General features: G+C 41.5%; 2 protein-coding genes across 4 annotated transcripts in view; one reads left to right on the top strand and one right to left on the bottom strand.

Annotated features, from left to right (window-relative positions):
- ZNF512 (zinc finger protein 512) overlaps positions 1–12,721 on the top strand; it is a 35,617-nt gene extending 22,896 nt beyond the window's left edge. For all 3 annotated transcript variants that reach the window (XM_024118893.3, XM_024118894.3, XM_024118891.3), the window contains 4 exons: positions 6,940–7,041; positions 7,967–8,029; positions 9,201–9,299; positions 11,626–12,721. In XM_024118893.3, coding sequence (XP_023974661.1) covers positions 6,940–7,041; positions 7,967–8,029; positions 9,201–9,299; positions 11,626–11,934 — 573 coding nt within the window. In that variant the 3' untranslated portion in view covers positions 11,935–12,721. The remainder of the gene's footprint in view (positions 1–6,939; positions 7,042–7,966; positions 8,030–9,200; positions 9,300–11,625) is intronic.
- Positions 12,722–17,697: 4,976 nt separating this feature from the next.
- On the bottom strand, positions 17,698–20,626 carry CCDC121 (coiled-coil domain containing 121). Its single transcript, XM_007122514.3, has 2 exons — positions 20,357–20,626; positions 17,698–19,839 (listed from the first exon to the last, which is right to left on the bottom strand). Exon 2 carries the CDS (start codon positions 19,719–19,721, stop codon positions 18,885–18,887), a length of 837 nt encoding a protein of 278 aa, XP_007122576.1. The 5' UTR covers positions 19,722–19,839; positions 20,357–20,626; the 3' UTR covers positions 17,698–18,884.
- Between the last annotated feature and the right edge of the window lie 245 nt (positions 20,627–20,871).

Here is a 20,871-nt window from a genome sequence, read left to right as displayed (position 1 = left end):
CGTGTCCCCTGCATCGGCAGGCGGACTCTCAACCACTGCGCCACCAGAGAAGCCCAGGTTTTATGTTTTTGGCAAAAATGCCTTCAAAGCAATGTTGGCCCTTCACAATGTACCATATTAGGAGGTATATGTATCTTTTTACTGATGATAATAACCTTGGTCACTTGATTAGGTGTCCGGTTTTCTCCATGGCAAAATTACAGTTTTCCCCTTTGTAATTAATAAATATTTTGTGGGGAGCTTGAGACATTCAACTAATCTGTCTTATTATACTTCTGCCCACTTACTTTAGCATCCATCAGTGATTCTTGCCTGCAACAATTATTTCTGTTGTGTTTTAGTCTAATGATGATTTTCTGTTTCCATCATTTCTTATTCAATTGTTAATTGGAATTCTACTGTGAGAAAGATCTTTTTCTTCTATTAATTTATTTATGTAAGTATGGAGTCATGGATACTTATTTTATTCTAGGGTTATAATCCAATGCTATTATTATTTTGCTGCTCAAATTGTCCCAGATTTGGCCATCAAGGGCTCTTTCAAGTGGGCTTCTGTGTCTTTTCAGTATGTCCCTATCACTTTTTGAGCACTTTTTAATTCTCTGACACCATGAGATACTGTAGGTGCATTTTGTATTTTTCTTGCCCCAGCCCTGGAACCAACCGTTCCTCTAAGGAATTCTGCTTTCTTTTATTGGAGAATATATTTAGAAACAAAAGATTTGAGTGCTAGGTGTACTCATTCCTACTGGGATGTCATTGCTTCTGGGCCCTCTTGACGGATAGAAATATGACATTTATGTATGAATATCCATGCACACATACACATACTAGTATTTATTCTATATCTGTCTGTTTAAAGCTGTGATTCATCTCCAGTCCAACACTACAGGTTTCATTCGCACCTTCTTTTTTCCTTACTTGTAACTCCTTTCTCTAGTAGTGAGAATCCTGGCTGTCACTGTCTACAGTATATTTATTTATTTGCTCAATCTTACTATAACATGAAGTAGTTTCAGAATTGTTAACCCATACATCTGTAAAAAACAAATTTACTAACTAGAGACTAATATTTGTATATAGTTTTTTTAATCTTTAGCCTTAGCATATATAGTCAAAGCACTGTTTTCCAAAGTTTCTTAGGTTGGTTCCCACCTCCCCCACTCCTTTCATTATGTTTCTCATTTGTAATAATTATATTTCTCATTTGTAATAGTAAGGTTCATGTGTTACTCTTATTACATTTTGGGTTCCCCCTACATCCTATTTAATTTAAACCATTCATGGGGGAGTAGCCAAAATGGTAGAGTAGTACAACTGTGAGCTCACCTCCTCCCATGGACAGACCTGTTTACAGAGCAGCTATCTTTGAGAATGAGGTGAAGACTAGCAGAAAATAGCAGTTATATCCACAACTAAAGATGTAAAGAGGAACTACAACAAGATGGGTAGGAGGGGCAGAGACATGGTAGTCAAGACCCATCTACACTAGCAGAAAAATAATCTTCCCAAAACAAGTAAAACTACCCGCAGCAATCTGACTCGATGCAGGATTACTACTGGTGTTCTTAACATTAACCCAGTGGTTAAGACTCCGTGCTCCCAGTGCAGGGGATGTGGGTTCAATCCCAGGTTGGGAAACTAAGATCCCGCAAGCCATGTGGCATGGCCAAAAAAAAAGGAAAAAAATGAGGAAGATACATTCTTTCTCTCTCTCTCTCCCCCCACCCCCCGCCTCTGCATGCACAAACTGAGGAAGGACCACATGAGGACATATCAAGACAGTCATCTGCAAGCCAGGAAGAGAGCTCTCACCACGACCAAATTGGCGGGCACTTTAATCTTGGGCTTCCCAGACAGGAGTGAATTGGGAGAATTTCCAGTTAAATAGTTGTCTCCTGTCACACATGGAATCAGCTATATGCACTCATTTCAAGAGTAAGTTCTCTATGAGCAATGAATTGCTGTTGTTTAAGACACTCAGCTATGGTATTTTGTTATGACGCCCAAGCAGACTAATACAGTGCTCCATGTAATGAACTCCACCTTGCTCTGACAGGAGTTGCTGAAGATATGGCTGTAATCAAGGAGGATATTTAATCCATGGCAAGCAGAGGAAGAACTTTTGGGGCCTTAGAGTGCCCAGACTGGAGATGGCTGTGGACTTGGTAGATGGACTCCAGGGAGAAGAGGGACACATGAGACAAACTCCTGTGCTTGAGCGCCAACTTTCCTTTCACCCCCAGTTTATGACCAGTTCATCTGTGTGTGTGTGTGTGTGTGTGTGTGCGTGCGCACACACACTAATGCATATTTTATTATGTCTCCAAGTATCTTTGGAATTAAGACATTTTAAATATAGTTTAAAGTGAGCACAAGAAGAATGAAAGAGGAGGCATTAAAGAGAATAACCATAGAAAGCAAACAGAAAGAGGCAGAGAGAAAGAAAAAGGAGGAAATTAGAAGATGGGAATAAATGGTGGAGCAAGCACGGATTACTAGCGTGAGTTCCCTGCATTCACATCAGTTGGCAACATGAGAAGTGACTACAGAGACAGCAGGGTCAAGAAATATTCAACCACGGATGTAAAAAGTTACATTGATTATCATTGGGAGAAGTTGGGTGAATGCATATAGGAACTCTCAGTAGTACTGTTTTTGCAACTTCTTGTGAGTCAAAGTATTTAAAAACTGAAAGTATATGCATATTTAAAATATATAAATAGGGCTACCCTGGTGGCGCAGTTGTTGGGAGTCCACCTGCCGATGCAGGGGACACGGGTTCGTGCCCCGGTCCGGGAGGATCCCGCAACAGTGAGAGGCCCGCGTACGGCAAAAAAAAAAAAAAAAAAAAAAATATATATATATATATATATATGTATTTTTTTTTTTGAGCACTTTTTAATTCTCTGACACCATGAGATACTGTAGGTGCATTTTGTATTTTTCTTGCCCCAGCCCTGGAACCAACCGTTCCTCTAAGGAATTCTGCTTTCTTTTATTGGAGAATATATTTAGAAACAAAAGATTTGAGTGCTAGGTGTACTCATTCCTACTGGGATGTCATTGCTTCTGGGCCCTCTTGACGGATAGAAATATGACATTTATGTATGAATATCCATGCACACATACACATACTAGTATTTATTCTATATCTGTCTGTTTAAAGCTGTGATTCATCTCCAGTCCAACACTACAGGTTTCATTCGCACCTTCTTTTTTCCTTACTTGTAACTCCTTTCTCTAGTAGTGAGAATCCTGGCTGTCACTGTCTACAGTATATTTATTTATTTGCTCAATCTTACTATAACATGAAGTAGTTTCAGAATTGTTAACCCATACATCTGTAAAAAACAAATTTACTAACTAGAGACTAATATTTGTATATAGTTTTTTTAATCTTTAGCCTTAGCATATATAGTCAAAGCACTGTTTTCCAAAGTTTCTTAGGTTGGTTCCCACCTCCCCCACTCCTTTCATTATGTTTCTCATTTGTAATAATTATATTTCTCATTTGTAATAGTAAGGTTCATGTGTTACTCTTATTACATTTTGGGTTCCCCCTACATCCTATTTAATTTAAACCATTCATGGGGGAGTAGCCAAAATGGTAGAGTAGTACAACTGTGAGCTCACCTCCTCCCATGGACAGACCTGTTTACAGAGCAGCTATCTTTGAGAATGAGGTGAAGACTAGCAGAAAATAGCAGTTATATCCACAACTAAAGATGTAAAGAGGAACTACAACAAGATGGGTAGGAGGGGCAGAGACATGGTAGTCAAGACCCATCTACACTAGCAGAAAAATAATCTTCCCAAAACAAGTAAAACTACCCGCAGCAATCTGACTCGATGCAGGATTACTACTGGTGTTCTTAACATTAACCCAGTGGTTAAGACTCCGTGCTCCCAGTGCAGGGGATGTGGGTTCAATCCCAGGTTGGGAAACTAAGATCTCACATGCTGTGTGGTATGGCAAAAAAAAAAAAAAAAAAAAAAAAAGGGAGGGTGAGAAATCAACAGTAACACAATATTAGTATGGGACTTTAGCACCCCATTTACATCAATAGACAGATCATCCAGACAGAAAGTCAATAAGGAAACACTGGCATTAAATGACACATTAGATCAGATGGACTTTATATGTTTTATATATATAACATTCCATCCAAAAGCAGAATACGCATTATTTTCAAGTGCACATGGAACATTCTCCAGGATAGATCACATGCTAGGCCACAAAACAAGTCTCAGTTTAAGAAGATTGAAATCATATCAAGCATCTTTTCCAACCAGCAGGGTATGACACATGGAGGCTAAGCAATATGCTACTCAGCAACTAGTGGGTCACTAAAGAAATCAGAGGAAACTGAAAAATATCTGGAGATGAATGAAAATGGAAACACAACAATTCAAAATCTATGGGATGCAGCAAAAGCAGTTCTTAGAGGGAACTGCTAGATTCTAATGATACAAGCCTATCTCAGGAAACAAGAAAAATCCCAAATAAACAATCTCACCCTATATCTAAAGGAACTAGAAAAAGAAGAACAAGCAAAACCCAAAGTTAGTAGAAGGAAAGAAAGAATAAAAATCAGAGCAGAAGTAAATGAAGTAGACACAAAATAAATAAATAAAAAGGAAACATCAATGAAACTAAAAGCTGGTTCTATGAAAAGTTTAAAAAAATTGATAAACCTTTAGCCACACTCATCAAGAAAAAAGAGAGTGACCAAATAAATAAAATCAAAAAGGAAAAAGGAAAAGTTACCACTAACAACACAGAAATACAAATGATCATAAGAGACTACTATGAATAATTACAGTATATGCCAATAAAAAGGACAACCTAGAAGAAATGGATAAATTCCTAGAAACATCCAATCTCCCAAGACTGAATCAGGAAGAAATAGAAAATATGAACAGACCAAATTGAATCAGTAATTTAAAAGCTCCCTGCAAACAGAAGTTCAGGACCAGATGGCTTCATAGGTCAATTCTACAAAACGTATAAAGAAGAGTGAACACTGGTCCTTCTCAAACTGTTTCAAAAAATTGAAGAGGAAGGAACACTTCTGAACTCATTCTATGAAGCCAGCATCACCCTGATACCAAAACCTGACAAAGATACCACAAAAAAAGAAAATTACAGGTGAGTATCACTGATGAACATAAAGCAAAATCCTCAACAAAGTATTAGCAAATCTAATTCAACAATACATTAAAAGGATCATATACCATGATCATGTGGGATTTATCCCAGGGATGCAATGATGCTTCAGTATCCACAAATCAATCAGTGTGATATACCACATTAACAAACTAAAGAATGGAAAGTATGTGGTTATCTGAATAGATACAGAAAAACTTTTGACAAAATGCAATCCATCTAGGATAAAAATTCTCAACGAAGTGGTTACAGAGGGAACATACATCAACATAATAAAGGCCATCTGTTACAAGCCTGCCAGTAACATCCTACTTAATAGTGAAAAGCTAAAAGCATTTCTTCTAAGATCAAGAAGATAAGGATGCCCACTTTTATTAAACATAGTATTGGAAGTCCTAGCAACAGCAATCAGACAAGAAAATAAAATCAATGGCATCCAAATTGGAAAGAAGTAAAATTGTCACTGTTTGCAGATGACATAATACAATATAGAGAAAATCCAAAGGATACCACAAAAAGCTATTAGAACTGATCAATGAATTCAGGACAGTTGCAGGGTACAAAATTAATACACAGAAATCTGTTGTGTTTCTATACACTAAAAACAAGCTATCAGAAATCAGAATTAAGAAAACAATCCCATTAACAATTGCATCAAAAAGAATGAAATACCTAGGAATAAATCTCACAAAGGAGGTAAAAGACCTATACTTAGAAAACTGTAAGACACTGATGAAAGAAATTGCAGACAACAGAAACAAATGGAAAGATATACCATGCTCATGGATTGGAAGAATTAATATTATTAAAATGACTAAGAAATAGGAAATGCTTATAAATAAAACCAGTTTTGTACTGTGATTTACCAAAGGTTCTTTAGGTTACCTTTCTGACTTCCTCCATTAACCTCTGTGGGCTTGGATCTGTTCTTCTGTCTCAGAGAATCAGTTTCCTTTCAGATGCTTCATTTTTCAAGCAGGAGGACTGTGTATTACCAATGGTGAACTTTGCAAGAACTGTCTCTACAGGTGTTAACTCTTCTGGAAACTAGTTATAGTTGTAAGAAGAGACTAACTGGTGTCAAAGCATGTGAAAGGAAGTGCTAGGAATAATTCTACTTTTGCAGTATAAGCAAAGAATAGATGTTCTATTCCCTGAGTTTTCTCACATTCTTTCAGGTTGAACCTTAATTTTTTTGTGTTAGAATTTTTAAAATATCAAAAATTAACATGATGTCATTGAAGAAAAATGATAAATGCAGATAAGCAGGAAAAAAATGAAAATCACTCAAAATTCTAGCACCCAGAGAATACCACTGTTAACATTTTGATTTATAGCCTTTGACCCATATCCATATATTTCTATTGAATATGTAATATATATATGTTCCTTGAGTATAATATATACATATTATATAAATATATATAGAGAGGGAAAATTTATATTGCTTTCTCTTTTGTAACAAATATTTTAACTGTATAATGCTCTGTCACTAGCTTTTTTTTTCAACTTTAGATGACGTGTTATATCTGAAAGTCTCCTGTCCTCTGTTAAAAATCAAACTATTTTAAGACAGAACAACAACAGGCAATTATACTTACGTGTTTCAGGAACTTTAAAGGATCTTACATATTATCATTTTTGTGTATGAAAATATACTTTTGCAACTCTAGAATTATATGAACCTGAAGAGTTATGTAATTCTGTTACTTTTGGGGTATTTTGGTTGAAAGTTGGATTCCTCCAATAAAACGTTTCTTGTCTTGTAGTTAAAATATACTCGTCCTGGGCTACCGACCTTCAGCCAGGAAGTACTACACAAATGGAAGTCAGATATCAAGAAGTACCATCGCATTCAGTGTCCTAACCAGGTGGTTCTTTCTCATTCATTTATTCACTAAATGTTGATCAAGCATCTGCTGTTGTTTCAGTTATTTGTTCCTTTGTGACAAAGCACCTGAACTTTAGAGGCTTAAAACATCAATTACTTTGTTAACGATTCTGTAAATCAACAATTCTGTCAAGGCTCAGAGGGCAGTTGTATATGGCACCAGTTGGAATCATTCATGGGTTGCATTCTGCTGGAAGCTCTGATGGGGCCTGAATGTCAGGTGGCGTCTAAGCAGCTGCTTCAGCTGGGAGATTGATTGTCCATATGGCCTCTCTCTCTTGCGTGGTAGTTAGGTTACCAGTGGGGTGCATGGTGACTGAATTCTCAGACAGAGTATTCCAAGAACATAAATGCAACAGCTCAGATCTCTTAGGCCTAGCTTCAGAATTTGTTCAGCCTCATTTCCATAGCATTCTGTTGGTCAAAAAAATCATAGGACTTATCCAGTTTCAAAGGGAGGATAAATGACTCACTTCTTGATGGGAAGAGTGGCAGAGAATTTCCAGCCATCATTAATCTACTACAGCTGTATATGCAGTACTTGGGGGAGGAGTAGATATATAAGAAGTAAGAGACACATTTGCACTAAAGAAAGCTGATTTTTGGAAAAATTAGAGCATACAATTTTTTGTATTTTTGTAAGTATCAGAAAAGTACTGGGGAACAGAGTGTTTTAAGCTTTTTTAAACAACTTATTTACCTCTTTTTCTTTTACCTTTCCTTGGTTACCTTTTTGTTCTTTGGCTTACGTATGTTTCTGTGTGGTTTGTGGTGCAATTTATTGGTCTTCTTCCCCCCTCCCTCCCCCCCGCAAGGGTACAGTGGGTTAGTGTAAATGGCCAGATTGCTAAGAAAAGGATGCTGTTTGGTGTAGTCTTCATATGATTTCTTTTTCTCTTTTTCAGGGCTGTGAGGCTGTCTACAGTAGTGTATCTGGCCTTAAAGCTCACCTGGGCTCTTGTACATTGGTTTGTAACATTCTGAACTATTTATCTTAATGTGACCTCTAAAATAGTCTGACATGGAAGAGAATTCAGATTCGGTGAACAGCTAGTTGTCCTGTTTGCTATTATCTTCAAAGGCTGGTTTAGTTTAGTTTTGGGTTTTTTTTGTGCCAAAGATCCTCAGTCTGTTAATTGGGTGGGATGCCAGTGTATGTCCAAGATGCAGAATGGGCCAAAATAGCCCATTTAGTCATATCAATGAAAAAATTTGGAGAAAAATATATAGTTCTGAGTCCCTACCAGGGATTTAACTTCTTCCACCTGAGCATCTACCACACTGGGCCTGCCCTGTCTTATTGGGCCTTCAGCTTCCTAGAATCAACTTACATTGTGCTTATCTGGATTGGTGAAGATCCTCAAACCCATCTGAATTATTCTGGCTTCTGGGGATGGCAGGTGCGATCCCTGGGTGTTAGGCTAACAGCCATTCACCTCACTGAATCTTTTCCATGTTGACCCCGGTGCCCTGCAACCTACCAGTCCTGGGGATTGCTGCCACTTTCCATTCCCATTCAGAAGTATCTCCTCACATAAAATAAGCACCATGGAAACCCGAAGCTTCAGGAGCGGAAAGAAGTCTCAGTCAGGCAACAAGGGAGTTGGAGGCATCCAAACCAGATCTGTCCAGGAATGCTTAGGAGTTTGTCATCTTGATCCTAGTTTCTGAGTCATTCAGCTAGATCTTATGGAGGGTACTCCTCTAATTCTGGATTCCTAAGGCACTCTTTGCAGCAGTGGATTGATTCTAGTGGGAAGAATTGCACATTGGTGCCTCGTTGAACTTAAGGAGTTTGATCATTTGAGGGGAGGACCCAAGAGAACCTGGAAGTGAAGTGGAAGACATAAGGGAAGATAGAAAAATGTGACATGTTACATAATAAAATTAGGGGAACTTCAGGTTGTGTTGGGGAGGGTCAGTGGGGTCAGTGTTTGGTATAGAATTGCATTAGGATAGATGTATTATGGTGATAGTATGCCCAAACTTGTTTTCCTAAATATAGTGATGTTTCGGATTTTCTTTTTTCTTCACTTTGCTGAAGTAGTATCTCCTCTTTTCATCTCTGACAGTCCCTACCCATTGCCCAGGTATGTGTTCCTGAATTTACCATTCTCTTTCTTTCTTTCTTGAAAATAGGGAACCTTTGTGGCTGGAAAATACAAGTGTCTTCTATGTCAAAAAGAATTTGTGTCAGAGAGTGGTGTCAAGTATCACATCAACTCTGTCCATGCTGAGGTGAGGTTTCTCTTTTCCCACAGTGTGTTTTTTTTTTTGTTTTTTTTTTTTTTTGTGGTACGCGGGCCTCTCACTGTTGTGGCCCCTCCCGTCGCGGAGCACAGGCTCCGGACGCACGGGCTTAGTGGCCATGGCTTATGGGCCCAGCCGCTCTGCGGCCTGTGGGATCCTCCCGGACCGGTGCACAAACCCGTGTCCCCTGCATCCGCAGGCGGACTCTCAACCACTCTGCCACCAGGGAAGCCCTCCCACAGTGTTTTTTATAATCTTGTGGACCCCATGAATATGCCACAAGGGATGTGAATTTTGTGCCTATTATTATAGGCTGACTGTCAGAGAGACTAAAGGGTCTACATTAGAGTTTAAAAACTTCCTAAAATTAGACGTGTTATGGTATTTTTCTGTGAAAGCATTTAAAATCACTGTGGGTGTGAGCATCCCTGACTCTTCTAATTATCTTAAGTCCAATTAAATCAGACATTTGGGAACCAGGCTGCATTTACACCTTTGGAATTCTTGTTTCACAGCAATGTCTATGCTCCTGTTTTCTGGTATTCCAATATCTTTGAGCAACCTGTTTTGAATATTGTTGAAATACCATATAGAAACAATGTAAAAGATGTTATTGAGACAATTGAGGCAATTTGAATACTAGCTATACTATTAAGTAATAGTAATGTGTCAATGTTAATATTCCAAAATGTGATAATTGTATTGTAGTTATGCAGGGGAATGCGCTTGTTCTTAGGCAGATACGTGATGATGTTTTTAGGGATGAAGTATCATGTCTGTAGCTAAATTGTGAATGGTTCAGAGGAAGGGAGAGAAGGAGGGGAAGAGAGATTAACAATGGTCAATCTAGGTGTTCATTGAACTATTGTAACTTTTCTGGAAAGTTTGTAAATTTTCAAAATTAAAAAATTCTGTTAAAAATGCTTTAAGTTCAGAAGGTCAAGAGTTTTCTCTTGGGGAAAGTTTTTAGGAGTACAGGTGAACAGAGACATTGTCTGCTATATAATTGAATACCCTTATTGCAAAAGCTCAAGGAGTAGAGTGTGCATTCTCTTGGAATATTTTACTGCAGATACTGTTGTTGCCTGGTGAGGAAAAATAGCAAGCGCCTGCGGCTGTCCTCTGCCCTCAGATGCAATAGTTCTTAGCATTGTGGGCTTTAGTTAGTCATCCATTGTGGTTCCTGTTGCTTTACTGGTTGAAGCTTTGGGAATCCCTTTCCATATCTGAGATTTCTTCAGGAAGGCAGTCCTTTTTTTTTAATAATATTACCTTTTTATGCTTTGGGAAGTATTTGAAAGATAATTATCTCCTGACAAAATCTGGCCTTTGTATATATAGTTCACTTGTTTCTCCAGTTTCTGTTTTGAAAGTTGGAACCAACAAATTTCACCTAGTTTGGGACTTGCTCCCAAGTATTTCTTCAATAATTTATGCCTGTATTTATGAAATCCTTGTGGTGTTAAACATGTTTATCTTGTTCCTCCCTTTCTGCCTCACTTTTTTTTTTTTAGATTTTATTTATTTTTTTGGCTGCATTCAGTGTTCATTGCTGCACACTGGCTTTCTCTTGTTGCAGAGAGCTGTGTGTGGGCTTCTCATTGCGGTGGCTTCTCTTGTTGCGGAGCACGGGCTCTAGGCTCCTGGGCTTCAGTAGTTGCAGCATGTGGGCTCAGTAGTTGTGGCACACGGGCTCAGTAGTTGTGGCTCGCAGGCTCTAGAGTGCAGGCTCAGTAGTTGTGGTGCAAGGGCTTAGTTGCTTCGCGGCATGTGGGATCTTCCCGGACCAAGGCTTGAACCCATGTCCCCTGCCTTGGCAGGCGGATTCTTAACCACTGCGCCACCAGGGAAGTCCCTAACCCTTAATTTTTAAAACTGAGACTCAGAGAGGTTAAGTAATTTTCTGATGGTCACAGGGCTAGAAACAGAGCTAGGATTTGCACCCAGGTGGTCTGGCTGCAAAATTCATGCTCTTAACCACTACACTATCATGAAATAAAAATCTCCTATGGCTCAGTGCTTTACATCTCATGAGAAGATTTTTAAAAGGAGAGGAGTGGGTGGGATCATGCTCAGTAATCAGACTTCCTAGGTCACTTATTGTAGTACCCGAAGTCATGTCTTACACAAGAAATGCTTGTAATGACTGTACTGAATTTCTCCGGTTTAAAAGACACAGTTCTAAGGTCTGGTTCCATATCTGTTTCCTCTTTACTGTGTTCTGTCCTAATCATGCCTTTAAAAAAAATCTTCCCATACCACTTCCTAGTGCACTATATTTTGACTGGATGATGTTTCTGTTTTGCCTCTGTAGGACTGGTTTGTTGTAAACCCAACAACGACCAAAAGCTTTGAGAAGCTGATGAAGATAAAACAGCGGCAGCAAGAAGAAGAAAAGCGGAGGCAGCAGCACAGGAGCCGAAGGTCTCTAAGAAGGCGGCAGCAGCCTGGCATTGAGCTTCCTGAGACAGAGCTGAGTCTTAGAGTAGGGAAGGATCAGAGGAGGAGTCATGAGGAACTGCTCGTGGCAACGTCCTATAAAGAACCAGAGCAGGAGCCAGTGCCAACACAGTTCCAGAAAGTCAAGCCCCCAAAGACGAATCATAAACGAGGAAAGAAATAGGCAGTGAGTGTGAAAGCACTCCTGGGAGAGTGGATGGGATGCTGTGGTCACGGGGACCTGTGTGGAGAGGCCTGAGTCACGGGGGCCAGTGAAGAGAAATGTACTCTTTCAGCTGTTTGTGTAAGGCTGTGGCACTCTCAGCTCCTTCCTCCTGTGTAAATTTCAGTGTTTTCCCTATTGATTCATGTGGACCCTCCACCACCACCACCCCCATCTCCTTTTTGGTAGATTTTCCTGCTATTCTCATTGGAGTCCTCTTGTTTTTCTCTTATCTCGCCCAAAGAGCTCCTCCTTAAGGCCCACTATAGGCCCTTCTTGCCCCGTACAAGACTAAGAAACCTGTTTGATTATCCTTTCCATACTGGGGTGTAGAATGTTCTTGGAAGCTCCATTGATTTCGTAGTCACTCCATCATCTTATAAAACAATTCCAAACTAACTTTTTAAAACCATACTGATTTATCATTTTGTATTTGTGATATAACAAGCCTAGAACCTAGAACTGTTGTCACTCCTTTAATAAGGTTCCTCCGTCTGCTTGGGTGACCCAATTTATGGAGGCTGTTTGTTGTCTCAATATGGTTTTAGGATTGAAAGTGAGAAAATAGATTTAGAATAAAAAAGCTAGACCCTCCAGACACAGGTTTTCCTAGGAAATGCTTTGTTTGTCCCAGGTGGCAGTAAGTAACTAGACCCACACACATGACATGCAGCCTTAGGAGGAATGTGTCCCACACATAAAATGACTGGAAAGAAGAAAGTAGCAGCAAAAATAAATACTGCCTCAACTTCCCTGGGTGTGAGGCCTCATCTGTTGCTATGACCAGTGCCCTCCTGCAGCTTGTCTTGCTCCTGAAGTTTTGAGGATTGAGAGAGAAATAAACCCTTTTGCTCCTGATGTTTGACACAGAACCCTAATATTGCTGGTACTCCTGTGAAGATTGGTAGCCAAGGTGCACATTCCTTCTCCCCTGGACTTGACCTGACTTGTTAGTCTGCACTCTGTTAAGTCCTCGTATCTCCCTTTAGCCAAAGTCTGTCTCTTTGAATTTTCTGAGAATATTGTCCTCTACCTTCTTTTTTAGATGTTGTGTTCTGTCCTTTTTATAACCTGAGACTTTGACACCAGGTGTAGATATTTATCTGGAGTTGGAAAGAAAAGTTCTTTTTCTGAACCTCATGCCTATCTGATAGTATCTGTTAGGCTGTTTCTCTTTGAGGCTGGCTTTCCCTGGAGCATTGGTTAGAGCAGCTCTGTTGTCGTGTTCCTGGATTCCCTTCCCCTTTCCCATAAATATTGGTCTTCTGTATTCTTGCCAATTTTTGTGGCTTACGCCACATAAAAAGCCAGGGACCCTTAACTCTAATATGGACCAATGCTGCCTTTTCAAATTCTGAAAGGCTGTTACTACTTTTAACTTTGTTCTCTGTGCTCCTCCATATAGCCTTAAAATGTGGGCTTTTGTGAAGACCACTTTCAAACATGGGAGCATTGAAACCTGATTGGGATACTCCCAGAACGGGTAGTTTTGCAACAAGGGAAGGACATGGTCTGTCCACTCGACATTGTCATTGGCAGTTGCTCCCTTAAAGCCCTTTCCGTACATGAGGATTGTCAGGGAGGAAAATAGAGAAGCTCTGTTAATTTCTGGTGAGTAAGACTTGGGGAATGTTTGGCAATGGCAAGAAAAATAAATGACTCTGTGTTAGAATGATGTTTTCCATTGTTCATTGACTCCAATGTGCTACCTGTCTCCTTGCTGACACAGTGTGTCTGGGGAAGATAACGACTAGAGATGGGAATGAGTTTGGAAGAGGTAACACGTACAGTTGTGTCAGTAGTTCTTTAGGCCCTGAAATATGCTGGTTCAAATGAATCCACTCATACCTTGCTTTATTGCTCTTCCCTTTACAGATACCGATTTTAATTAAAGTATGTACATTGTTGCTTTAGACATAATGGTACTGCACACTTTAAATAGACTACGATATAATATAAACATACCTTTTATATGCACTGGGAAACTGAAAAATTCATGTGACTTGCTTTATTGTGAAATTTACTTTATTGTGGTGGTCTACACCCAAACCCCCCATAACAGATGTCTGCCTGTAATTGGTTTGAGATTAAACTTGTCCAGTCTCATCCAGGGCCCTTGCAGGTGATCCTTTTATTTTTCCTATCTGAGCCAGGGATCGGCAGGACTCACTAGAGATGATCCTAAATATATTAATTGAATTTTTAAGTTTTTTAACCAGCTTCATTAGAATAATATTTATTGAAGTTGAACGGTATCAGGTCTAGCTAGATTTTGGAGCAGTGTGAACTCCCTGCACTTTGGAATGGACATTGGTACAATCAATTTAAAAACTAATTGGCAGGATCTCTTAAAGTTGAAGATATGCCCTGAGACTCAGTAATTTCACTCCTATGGCTATACAAACTACTCCTGGTCAGGTGTCCTACTAGACATCTACAAGAATGATGTTGCAGTCTAATTTCCAATATGTACTGGAAACATCCTCTACCAGAGACTACTGGCTGTCCCGCAAAATTGGCTTCACCTTGCAGTGTTATAGGATTATAGGAGAAATGGCTAGACTACACTTCCAGCCCTCCAGCCAATTCCCCTGTAGTGATGGGGTAGCCAACTAACTTCCCTCTGGTGGAATGTGAGTACAAGTGATGTGTGTCAATTCCATGCCAGGACTTTTAAGAGAGTGAGTGTACCTCCATGCTTTCTTTCCCCTTCTTCTGGCTAGATGCAGTTGATAAGGCAGCTCTAGGGCATGGTAGACCATAACATGGAAGATATCGATTCCCTGAATGACCCCAAGGAAGACTGTTTGCCAATCAGGATGATCTATCTATCTGAGACTATTGTATGAGCAAAAAATAAATGTCTTGTCTTTGAGTCATGATATAATCTTGGGTCTCTTCCTGAGCCTAGTCTCTTGCATAACCTAGTTGTCCATTATCAGGAGAAAATGGGTAAGTTGTGGTAGTCATCCTGAGGAATACTATACAGCTGTCAAAAGAACCAGGTCTTCTTTAAAAAAAAAATTAGATTTGTTTAATAGCAGGTTTTAAAGCACTTTTTCCCTCACATCTCTTTAAAACAACTGATTCATTCAACCAAGAGACACAGAAAACCTTTACGTGACTCAGTAGGTAAGTCACTGGGGGAGAGGATCTGGGTCTCTGCATGCCACTCGAGGTAATGGATTTCTTCCTAAGGCAACGGGGACAGCTAGGGGAGTGTCAGGTGGGGGGTGATACCACCAGATGTGAACTGAGATGATGGATGGGGCTGCCCCTCTGCAGCACCACGCAGGACGGGCTGGATTTTCCATTTCAGTCAGGTAACCTTACCCCTTTAACACTATCCCAAGAACCAGGTCTTCTTGTATCATCATGAATACAGCTCCAAAATAAAGTCTGGGAAAAGCAAGTTATAGAATACATCAAGAGTCCCATCTGTGGAAGGTTTAAAAACATGGAAAAACAATGCTCTATTTATGGATATATAGAAATAAAAGTATATAGACTATATAAATATAGTACCTATAAATATATTTTAATAAACTATAAAAAAGATAGCAGGAAAACATACACAGGCGTGATAAACATCAACTTTAGATAATGCTTCTGGGATCCAGAGGGACAAGTGAATGGTAAGTTCTTATTTTTTCAAATGGACAGTGAGTTTTATACTTTGCTATATTTTTTGCTACGTCTGAAATTCTTCCTTTTTTTTTTTTTTTTTTTTTTTTGCAGTACGCGGGCCTCTCACTGCTGTGGCCTCTCCCGTTGCAGAGCACAGGCTCCGGACGCACAGGCTCAGCGGCCATGGCTCACGGGCCCAGCCGCTCCGCGGCATGTGGGATCCTCTCGGACCGGGGCACGAACCCGTGTCCCCTGCATCGGCAGGCAGACTCCCAACCACTGCGCCACCAGGGAAACCCTGAAATTCTTCATTTTAAAAATCAGTTCAGGCACTTCCCTGGTGGTCCAGTGGTTAAGACTCCGTGCTTCCACTGCAGGGGGCATGGGTTCAATCCCTGGTCTGGGAAGAAAGATCCTGCAAGCCGCACGTTGTGGCCAAAAAGAAAAAGTTCACACAAACAAGAAAGAAAAAATACTCTGCCCACCTCCTTCTTCAAAAGGAACAGTTTAGGAATTTTACTTCTGCTCCCTCTTCCCCTCACACTAAGACTCAGCTCTCCCCCATGTCTTCTGTTCACCTCCACGTTTGCCATTCCATTCCGAACAGTCATCACCTCTTGCCTTTTCAAGAGCTTCCTGACTGGATTCCTTCAGCTTTTCACTGGCTTGGCACACTCCGCATACTGCTGTAGTGAGTTTTTATACTGTAAATCAACCTCGTTCACTTGCTTAAAGCCTAGTGATTTCCCAATGCACTTAGAATAAAAGTCATCCCCTCTACCTTGTCCTACAAGGCCTGCCTGCTCTATTAACCTTTTTAGCCTCATCCGCCTCTGCTCTGTCCGTGTTTGCTGCCATTCCCCAACTACACTTAGCCACACGGACTCTTCTGTTCCTTAATCCTACTAAACTCCTTCCCATCTTAGGGCCTTTGCATTTACTGTTCCCTCTGTCCGGAATGTCTTCTTCCCCAACTTTTGTACGTGAGGCTTCATGTCATCGTTCAAGTCTTAACCTAAATTTCACCTCAGAGGTCTTTTCCATCTAAATGCACTGTCTGTAATAACATCACCCTTTCCTTTCCAGCATAGGAAAGCAGACAAAAAACAGACTGAGATCCTAGTTGGCCAGCCTACTGCTGGCTTGCTGACGGGAATTTCTAAGGGCCTTTACCAACAGGAGGCCCCACCCCCTGGGCTGCAGAGCGGTCCATGGCCTGTTAGGAACCGGGCCGCACAGCAGGAGGTGAGCAGCAAAGCTTCCTCTGCCGCTGCCCATCGATTCCCATCGCTCGCATTACCGCCTGAACTCTCCCCTCCACCCCCCAACCCCACCCCCGTCCGTGGAAAAACTGTCTTCCACGAAACCGGTCCCTCGTGCCAAAAAGGTTGGTGACCACTGCTTTATCAGATGACTCACCCTTTGAAGACTTGAAGCCCTCAGAGGCCTCACAAAGGGACAGCCAGAAGCAGTACACCACATCAGATCCATTATCTGGGATGAGGAGTTCAAAATAAACCGAGACAGGGTGGAAGTTATTCACTCCTGAATTAATTCATCGGGACAGCACTGGCAGGAGGGGGAATTAACAGCAGAATAATATTACCCATCCCTCTTGCTTTCCAGCTTCTTATCCTTCGTTTTATGTCTTCCTGTGGTTTTTGCATCGACAGAGAATAACGGTTTCGAATGCGTCTTGGATACCATGTTTTTAAACAGGCTCTCTGTATTTTCAGCTCCACTGAATAGAACTATTCAGGTTAAGGCAACTGTGTGCTACCTAACATTCTACTTTGTGCACTAAAACTGCGTTTTCATTATGTGCACACTAGTATGAAGAAGACATGCAGAGTTGGCAAGACGTGAGAAGAGAGGTAAGTAGAAGGTGCATTACATTGGAACAATAATGAAATCAATGGGTATATTATAATCTGAGTGTATTTTCAATAACAAAATTTTAAGAACTGAGACATTACACATTTAACAGAAAAGTTGTTAAAGCTAGAAGTTAAGGAACATTGAGGCAGAATCCTTTTCTGAATCTAATTGTACAAGAATTCATTTTACATATGAATAAAACTGAAATCTGGGAAAACCATTATGAACTTTTTCATCACTGACAACTTCTTGAAAACATTAAGTTGATTCTGTTTTTCCATAAAGGAGCAACATTAAAATATAAGGCTATATTTCTGTACCAGGATTCAGCATTCAAAGAAATCCCCGATCTAACCATCAGTATGTCCTAAGTGCCAAAAATATAACTACCCTAAAAGTCTATATTAATTTAAAATACTATTCCTAGTTCTACTGAAGGGGCATAAATAGGGTACACATGAATAACAAAACGCATTTCAAGGACTAGGAAGTGCTTATGCAGTAAAAACGTAATAAGTGACCTAGAGCTAAAGTGCTCACTCTATCGAAACTTCAGTCATCTTTGTCATCTTAGAAATTGAGGATGTTGCCTGGGAAAGAGACGGCAAAAGACTCTTTAGAAAGTTCTCCAAATATATGAAAATTTTCTTTTGATACATTTTCCTAAAACAGGCAGAAGCATTCAGTCACCTCATTCAGGCTAGAGGTATTTCTCCACAGAAAACTGACCAGGTATACATACCCTCTATCTTCTCTTCCCTTCACACGGTTTACACAAAGCAAAAATGGTATGGGCTGAGCATCAGACAGAAGGTTACTCTGCCTAAGGCTTATTACGCTTGCTGTGAAGAGTTTTTCAATCATGAGAAAACTGTAGAAGCAGCTACCTGATCACCAGCACAAACTTTTACAAAGAGCTTAAAAGCACTGTGTGCTAAGGTGGCCAAAGAAGTGAGGATACATGGACACTGGTTGTTTACAGAGCAGAAAGCAGAATATAACAATCTGAAATGCTATTCTTCAGGGGGCTTTTTCTATAAAGAAACCTAACTTAGCTAGGTGAAACACACCACACAACTATTTTCCTGTCACTTCCTCAAGGTGGTTTTCTTGAGGTAGTTTCACATCTGGGTTTTTGGCAAATGGTACTGAGTTACCTGGAGGTGTGAGGAACAGCCCATTTATTACCAAGAGCTAATTAAAGAAAAACCTAACTTTAAGGAAAGCCAGTCCCACAGATAATCTAGCAGTACTGCTGGAGAAAAGCACCTAATCCTTCACACTAACACATCATGATGGATATTTAACCACAGCACCCTGAGATCCCAAAGCCTTCCTAACCTGGTTTATGTTACGTAGCACCTAAGAACACCTGCTCCATTCCTGACTTCGTGTTATTTTAGGAATTACTTTGGATGCGTCCTTGATTTGGTGCCTAGGGCAGGGTTCAGTGTGGTCTTTGGAGCACCTTGTCCTTTTGGGCACGGATTACGCCTTTCTTGCAGCCGTTGCCTCCCCCGGCTTAAGCACTCTAGGTACCACTGCTCCCGCTGCAGCTGCTGCTGCTGCTTTTTTAAACGGCTGTGAGTAGCCTCCAACTTCTGGCATTTCTGAATTAGCTGTGGTAGTTCCTTCTGTAACTGCTGGTGCTGTCTGTCGATGCTACTGTGGAACTCGGAAGTGTACTGCTTTGCTGCCCTCTCCAAGGCCTCGTTCTTGCTGTTCACCTCCTTTGTTGGTCTCTTTCCCAACTGCCTTGCATCTAGCTCACTCAGTTGTGCCTCCAGTAAGGCTTTATCCTGGAAGAACTGGACCAGCATGGCCTGTTTCTTTGCAGCTGTCTCAGCGTGGGTTTTCTTTATCTCCTGCTGTAGTGCCTGAATTTCTTTCTCCTGTTTCTCCTTTACTATCGAAACGTCCCTCATTGCTTCCAACTGCTTATTCAAATTGCATAGGATCTTTTCTTTCTGCAAGAGCTCTGTTTTAAGCGCTGTATTTTTTTCCGCATATTTGGAGGTTAATTCTTGTCTCCTTTGTTTAATCTGCCCACTTTGTTGTAAACAGTAGTTCCACAGCTTCTCGGTTCGCTGTCTAGACTCTTCTGTTTGCTTGGTCAGGTATTCCAGAAAGAACTGGTTTTCCTCCTCGACACGTACGTTTTCTGCCAGCAGCTGCCTGCTTTCCTCCACTAACGGTTCTAGTCGGATTTGAGTTTCTTTGATTTGCTTGTCTAGCTTCACCATTTCCACTACTGCCTTCTCTTTAAACCTCTTCTCTGCCTTTGTTAACTTCTCTGGCTTGAGAAAATTACTTATGAAACTAAGATCCGGTTGAAGGGAATTACTGGAGTCCTCAGCCAACCTGAAGGAAGAACAAGAGAGACATCCCCCCATGTTTTTCATGAAAAATTAAGAAATAATTTAAAAAATGCACACGTACTTTAATTCATATCCCAACTATTTGGGAGCACCTACGATGTTCCTCACACAAGGCACGGGGGACAGAGCTAGGGGTAAAGACGAGGGGGTGTAGTTTACAACTGACAATATGCCATCTCTGCAACCCTGCGAGGTAGTATTTCGAGGGTAAAGAGGAGAAAACAGGTTCAGAGAACTGAAGTGACTTGGCCACGATGCACACCGCCAGCGGGTGGCAGAGCCTGGGTGTAAAACCCAGATCTCACGGCTTACTGAACACTACAGCTGCTCCAAAGGGGCACCGCAGCCAACTGGGCGGTCGGGAGTAGGAGTGTATACTTGGCTCGGCTCTTTCACCACCTTTCCGGGTACCGAGGGCGCCTGGGTAGAGAGAAGCGCCCCCTCAGTACCTACTTGACAAACTCGGCAACCAAACGTTCCTCCCCAAAGTCACGGTGCACCTTTGCGGAGGCCGTAAGGGACAGAGCCCTACGGTCGGGGGCTGGCGACACGCGGAAACGGCGTCCCCGTGCGGAGGGTTTATCCAGTTTCTCCGGGGTGGTCTCTGCGGCTCTTGGCGCGGCCCAGCAACTCCGGCGCTCGCATCCCGCCCGGGTCCCGGCACGTCCAGCCCTGAGCCGCTTAACCTCCTCGGCCGCCGGACGAGCCCTAGCGGCCGGTTCTCCGGCGGCTCGGTTCCCCGCTCTCGGGGGGCCGACAGGAAAAGGCACTCTCTTCACTTTCGTAGTGTGGGAGCCCGGGGGTCCCTTTTCGTCCTGCCCGCCCGGGGTCCAGAGCTTTGCCCTTCCCAAGCCCTGCCCGACGACGGTGAGCGGCTCTTTAGGTGGCCTACTCCAGTCGTCCTCCCAGTGCCTCCACTTCCCCGCCTCTGTCCCTAGTTTGGGCCCCATCCGGGTCAGGACGGACAGAGCTAAGGCGCACGCCTAGCCCCTTGGCCCTGCCCTCTCTGGCCGCT

Source organism: Physeter macrocephalus, chromosome 12, assembly GCF_002837175.3.
Source record: "Physeter macrocephalus isolate SW-GA chromosome 12, ASM283717v5, whole genome shotgun sequence".
Lineage (NCBI taxonomy): Eukaryota > Metazoa > Chordata > Mammalia > Artiodactyla > Physeteridae > Physeter > Physeter macrocephalus.
This window is presented reverse-complemented; position numbering and strand designations above follow the sequence as displayed.